This window comes from Etheostoma spectabile, chromosome 5, assembly GCF_008692095.1.
Source record: "Etheostoma spectabile isolate EspeVRDwgs_2016 chromosome 5, UIUC_Espe_1.0, whole genome shotgun sequence".
In the NCBI taxonomy this organism is placed as follows: domain Eukaryota; kingdom Metazoa; phylum Chordata; class Actinopteri; order Perciformes; family Percidae; genus Etheostoma; species Etheostoma spectabile.
In genome coordinates, this window is record NC_045737.1 from 13,813,094 (window position 1) to 13,819,795 (window position 6,702).

The 6,702-nt window shown below is 40.6% G+C and overlaps 1 protein-coding gene across 2 annotated transcripts in view; it reads left to right on the plus strand.

Annotated features, from left to right (window-relative positions):
- The window catches only part of fras1 (Fraser extracellular matrix complex subunit 1), a 242,061-nt gene that overhangs the window by 5,336 nt on the left and 230,023 nt on the right, over positions 1 to 6,702 (plus strand). For both annotated transcript variants that reach the window (XM_032515432.1, XM_032515434.1), the window contains exon 2: positions 37 to 68. In XM_032515432.1, the coding sequence (XP_032371323.1) occupies positions 37 to 68 (32 nt within the window). The remainder of the gene's footprint in view (positions 1 to 36; positions 69 to 6,702) is intronic.

Genomic DNA, 6,702 nt, shown 5'->3' on the forward strand with positions numbered 1-6,702 from the left:
CCCCCCCCCCCCCCCCCTATCTGTTTGTCATCCTAGGAGCTTGTATCTACGAGGGATCGCTGTATGCGGTAGGTGCACCCACCCTGTCTTGTCCTATTTTACCTCTCTAGAATCACAGGCTAAGATTTCTTTGCTCACAGAATTAGGATCTCGGGTCCGTCTGTGAAGCCTAATGGGTATTCGCTCATGTATTATTCACAGGGGACATCTCCAGGTTAGCATGGCTGATGGTTGAAGCTGTGTGCATGTGCAGAGATATAGGTGTGTATTATCAGTAGAGATTGCTGCGGATCCGCTGTTGTCTGAGATGTAGCAGAAAAGATGCGTCTCATCTATAATGCATCCCTGGTCATACTGACTTTGTGGATGATAATGGCTGAGAGAGAGAGAGAGAGAGAGAGAGAGACCCGGATGCTAAAAGGAGAGTCATTGACTCCCGCTGCTCTGTCGATTTCAAAGATAGAAAAAAGTTTGTGATGAGCTTTGTTTCTGCGGTGCTGCTGGGAATTGGTGAACATTCATGGTTTTGCTCTGAGATGTGCTTTTTTGATGTTCTTTAAACCCTGCTGCATGATCCTCCATATCCTAGCTTGCGAATTATTTTAATGGTTTAAGTGTGTCGTGTTTGACTTTAGGCATCGACAGCCGAGTAGTCCCCGTGTTCCCTCGCGCAGGCTGCCACAGCTTGGCTCCCATCATACTTCTATGCATTTGCACTTTAAATGAAGCCATACGTTTGAGGTGTATAAAGTGGAGTTTGAGACAGAGATAAGTCAATATATGCCAATATATATTTTTACATTTGTTTTAACTGAGAATATGCAGAACATGGACAGAATAAAAGAAAATGAACACTTACCAAGTTTTAAAAAGCTTGAAAATTCCCATCTCATTGCCACAGATTGCCAATATTAGGATGCTATTTAATTAAATCCACCATCAGCCGTTCATGTCATCTTTTGGCAGTAATATAGAAGCTTCCCTCTGACCACAGCTACATGAAAAACTGCTACAAGTTAGAATGCATTTTTTAAAACATTTTATTTATTCAGCTAGTTGTCCAGATTGATTAATAATTTAAACATTTCCAAAGAAGAAGTGTGATGGTGGATCACTTTGCCTTAATAAACAGCTTCTAGTCCCAAAATAAATATACGCCAAATTTAACTGGACGGTCTGAATGCTGTTTTTTTTTCTACTCTACAAGCAGTAGAAACACTTAGCAGTGTAAGATATTCAACATCAGCACAAGTTGTGCTTTGAAGTGATTCAGCTGTAATATAATTCTGTTTCCTTTTATTGGTCAAACCCCATGTAAAAATTGAAAATGTGCTGCTGTGCAATTAGGAAAAACACCACTTGTGTCTTGCAACAACTGGTAATATCTCCTAAGAAGTCTTAAACATGGTTCTCAGCAGTAGACTTTGGGTTCCCAGCCAGAACTCCTGCTTCTTTCCTGCTGTGTTATCAACATAATTACAGTAAAGCAGTAACAGTAGAGCTGTAACATACCTACAACTACCTGCAATCCTGTAAATGCACGAGAACACATCCTGCTTCCCCGTGTTACTTATCCCCTAGCTTTGAAGGGGGGTAATTGTTAGAGCGAGGATGTAAAGACAGAAATGGCTCAGTCAGTGTTTGAGGAGGGAAGAGGAGGAGCAGGAGTGGTGGTGGAGAAAGGAAAAGGAGGAGGGGGTTTGTGGGGAAAAAAGGAGAGGGCATGGAGACAGGTGGGATGGCCCCAACATGTTTGAACAAAGTCTAGAAAAGGCCCATCTGGAGTTCAAAGTGAGGAACTCCCCCCCCAACACCTGGAGTTGTGGTTAGATGGGAACAAATGGAAAATAAAGAAACCTGCAGATTAAAGTGTAGAAGCCTTCAGGCCTCTCTCTGTGGTTAAAAATAATCATAAGAGCAAATAAGTCTTCTCACAACATGAGCAGTGTCCCCTTTCTTCATTCTCCAGACTATATTTAATTAGATTTAGTGCTCAGCTTGATTTATACCATTAATAACTATGTTAATCCATAAAAAAAAGGTCATTCTGATCATTCTTCACAGCTAAATTAAAACAAAGACATATAGGCCCAATTATATACTGTATGTCGATGACAGGCATTTCAGAAGCAGAGGCTATACGCCTATTAGGGCAATCAAAAAGCGTTTTCACATACTTTTCTAAGGTTTTTCCAGTAATTTTTAATTTTTACATGTACACATGTTTACGACAAAGACTTCAGAAGGAGAAAGTAGCAGAGGAACGACACAGATCTTCCATCTCTATCAGAGCTTTGTTCTCAAAATAAGGTTGGGTAAAAGGCTGATTACTGACCTGCTGGATGTATATGTGAATTTACAGAACCAGGTCGCTACAGTGCATGTAAACACAATAACCTGCGTAACCTGGATTCTCTAAGTAAATATGGATTCACAGAGACCCCTCACACCCTGGGGACCCCCTGTTTATGCCCCTTTCCCGGCAGGCTCAGAACCATACGCACACAGACCAACAGGCTGAGAGACAGCTTTTTCCCAGAGCCGTGGACAGGCTGCTGAAAATTAATTAGGCATTGTGACCCCTTAAAACGGAATGTTAATCTGATGGACATTTTTTATTTTCTAAGCTCTGCATACTGTATGACAGACACACATATCAAATATCAAACTCAATTTGGGGATTTCTTAAAACAAAGCCTGTTGGTTTGGTCTCCAAAATCCCAGATTGATCAAAGAACTTATGATTTTTTTTAAAAAAAAATTACATGTGGAACAATGTGTGCAATGGATTAAAAACAGCAAGTTTTTACATTTTCCCACAGAGAGTAGTCTTAGTTCCCACGGCAGCATTGACCAGACCTTCTTATCGGTTCAATTTCTACTGACAAGTTGCAAAAGGCCAGGGGAGACGATGTTTGGCTGATGTTGCACATCCGCACTAAATCATTCATCAGTCAGCGCACTCCCAGCTCCCGTAACCTGATGAATCAGATCAGACCCTCAGAAGGTTGTGCTCAGAGGAGCGTGTACCGTCTGGGTGTAAACAGTAAGTGACGTCGCCCATTGGTCATCCTTAACATCCCAATCTTGTCAGCTCACGTCAGCTTGGACGCTTACATCATGTCCTAAACATGGCTGCCAGTGGAGGAAGAAGCTCTCAGATTCTCTTATTGAAGAGCAAATATTAAAGAAAATTGGATTTGCAGTTACAGCAGATTTATTGAGTAAACTGTTACATTGTCTTTTTTTAAGTGATTAAATTACATTGATTTTAACTCTAACCTTTCAAATTCAGTCTCTGACTCGTCGGGAACTCCCAATATCTCAATTCACAAACTACCTCTATAGTAAGTACTGGCAATGGACAGCCACAGATGTCAAACAGCATCCCAGTTCTGGCCCAATGAGGGCGGATGGTCGGCTCACTGTGGAAGGGCTGTAAAGCTTTCTAGATAAGGTCTAAAATGCACTGTTGTCATCCAACTCAAACTCAGCTGTACTTTATGATATCTCATGTTTTTGTAAACCCCTAAAATGTTAATTAATTAAAAGTGATCATAAGATAAATGAATACAAAAATGCAAAATTATGTAATGATTGCAAAGTAGAAAGCACTAATACCTCCCAAAACAAAGTACTTTTGTAAATGTGGGCGAATCCTTAACTTTTACTGCCCATTGCTTTGACCCAGCAGCTGTACTTTACGGTTGTGGGCAACGCGTTTTACATGCGTCCTGACAGATTTGAATAACCCCAGACTTATTGCAGCGGTGGAGTGTGCCACTACGCCTGACACGCTCCTGAAGTACAGCACATAGCCTCCTCAGTGAAGGACAGCAGAGCTCGGCAACATGCAGCACCATGTCCAAATATATCACCTGCCCCCTCAAGGCTTAAATTCCTGGCATTGCAAGTCGCCGTTTCTGTAGGAATCTAAATGTAGGGCACCTCAAGAATAGCACCATGTCCGGGCAGTAACGCCAAAGTTTACAAAGGGGGCAGAGCGGGGGGTTTAACTGAACCTTTAAGCTGAACAGAGCTGAAACGTCATGGAGTTGGTCCAACTCCAAAACCCCTCCATCACAACAGCTCACAGTAACTGCTACATGTGTCGTAGAGGATTACATTGAATTCCTGAATGGTCCCACTCCCAATTAATTTCTTCTTGTCTAGTCCCAATCCTCCCACTTTGCATTGAGTCATTGTCCCCCCATGTTGAGAATTGAGAAGCTCCCACCCAAAAAACTACTGTAACCACTTTGAAACTATTTCTAAATACATAAGAAAGGAATGTTTTTTGATTCCAATGTGACTTCAGTGGTTCATTTGTGACCTTCTTAGCTTATGCACGCATCAATGCACATGTATAATGTTTACCATGTGGTGAACTATAACAGGTTATGAATCTTGCTGCTGTGCACTTGGGGAAACACCTTCTTATGTCTCTTTGAACCACTGCAATCTCTCTTAACAGAGTTTCTCAGGGTTGTTGTGGTTAGTGTTAGGCCTTATGTGTACAACAGATTTTTCAGGATTTATGTAGAGCTAGCCATATAATTACGGGAGTTCTGTGTAAAACCAAAAGTCAACGCTGACTTGCTCATTAAATATATTTAACTTAACTTACGTACATACTGTACCTTAAATCACGTAACAAACATATTTATCAACCCAAACCCTCATATTTTTCTAAACCCAACCAAGTTGTTTTGTTTCAATTCACAACTTTAACCACATGTTTAAAACAGGGACTTTTTCATCACGTACACCATGAAGAAAGGGCTTTTCCGGCAGAAAGTCCTAAAGGCTATCTTCTCCCAGCCCGGAAATTAAGTTTCCCTTGAAAATGTAATTGGGATTGCAATTTTGTTTTTAAGGTAATTCTTTAAGAGACAGGGTTGTCCAAGGACATTTGCTGCATGCCGTCCCCCATCTTCCTCTCTCCCCTTCCTTTTTTGCTTTTAGCTCTTAAAGGTCTCCAATCAATTAGGGCTCAAACATTCTTCCCATGATGGCGAGGTTTTTTCACTCTGCCTCCGAGTGTGGCCGTGCAGAACAACTATAAACACGTTTAATTCCCAACGTGGTCAAAAAAACACTTTGTCAAACTAGTTATGTTCCAGCACAACCCAACCCTGAAGCCATGACCACTGATGCCCCAGTTTTTAAAGTGTGTTTGTAGTCAGTTTAATACCTGATTAGTTTATTTTCATAAGTTAGAGTTAACTGTGAACATAGCTCCAGTACTGTTGTTATAGTTAACACCATTAAAATACTTGGAGCACTGATGTAGAACGGTGGTTAAATATTTGACCGAAACGGTGTTTGAGGTGTCCTGATAAGCAAGACACCTACCATCCAATCAGAGTCAAGTAAATTGTTAATTTATTCACATACTTAATATTTTCTTGAAATGGCTACCAATGGTGGAAGCAGTATAACCACAGATCCTACTCCTAATCTAGTACTAAATAAAAATCCTGCATTCAAAACCTTATTTAAGTAAAAGTTTAAATCAACAAAATGTACTTAAAGTATTTAAAGTATGAATTGTGCAGTAAAATATTCCCTGTCAGTGTTTTCCTATTGTATCTGATGTTTCTGGATTAATATTCCTGCTGCAATAATGTGTGTGTTGCATTTTACTGGTGTAGATGTTCAAGGTTGGGCTGATTTTAACACCTTTGTATACTGTTTGGTAGTTTAATCTTCAGCGATGCATCATATTCTATAAGATCATCATATGTTTGTAGCATCGCTGAGAAGCAAATATATCTCTAAAAAGGTTTACAACTTTTCATTGTGTCAGAAAAAACAGGCCTGTCTTCATCTGTAGTGGAGTAGTATAAGTATAAAGTAACACCAAATTGAAATAGTGAAGTATAGTACAAGTTACTCAAATGTGTGATGATGGTAAGGTGATGACCCCTATAAAACTGACTTTTTAAATCATATTTGACATTTGTATTCCTAATATTAACCTGTAATTTGCAGTACAGCTTCAGTGCACCAAGGTGATTTCTCAGGAAAATAGTTTTGCACAACATTTCCAGTCATTCACCGTCAGAAACACAACATCTCAGCACTGCGTCTGATTTCTGCTGTTGCCCGACCATAGATTTATATCTATGTGTCCGACACGCTTCACAACTTGAGGTTGACAACACTGACTGGAAAAAATTCAATACATTAAAAGGAGAGTACAGTGAAGGCAAATATAGTGAGCTATTTAAAGATGAAGCCTATCTCTGACTTCTTCTCTGTGGAGGGGTAAGTATCTATCCACATTGTGCCCGTTGGGGTTCAGCGGGGAAGTATGACATTTAAAGTACTAATAGGATCTGACTGCTGTTGGACAGAATATGTAGGCATATATTAGCGGAAGCTGCCTTTTTTCCTGCCTTTTTTCCAGGGCCCCTCGGTGGATTAACACTTAAACTGGAGGGATAATTCCCTTGTGACGCCTGGGTCGCAGCTGACTAGTATTCATGCTGCTGTTCCCCCCCACCCCATCCGGGGCTCTAAACGACCCATGTTATCAGAGGAAAAGGCAAATCAGACGTCATGTCCCCCCCTACCCTCACCCGAGGGATGATACAGTGGGGTTCAAAAGTTTGGGCACCCCAGGTAAAAATTTATATTAATGTGCATAAAGAAGCCCAGAAAAGATGGAACAAATCTCCAAAAGGCATCAAATGACAG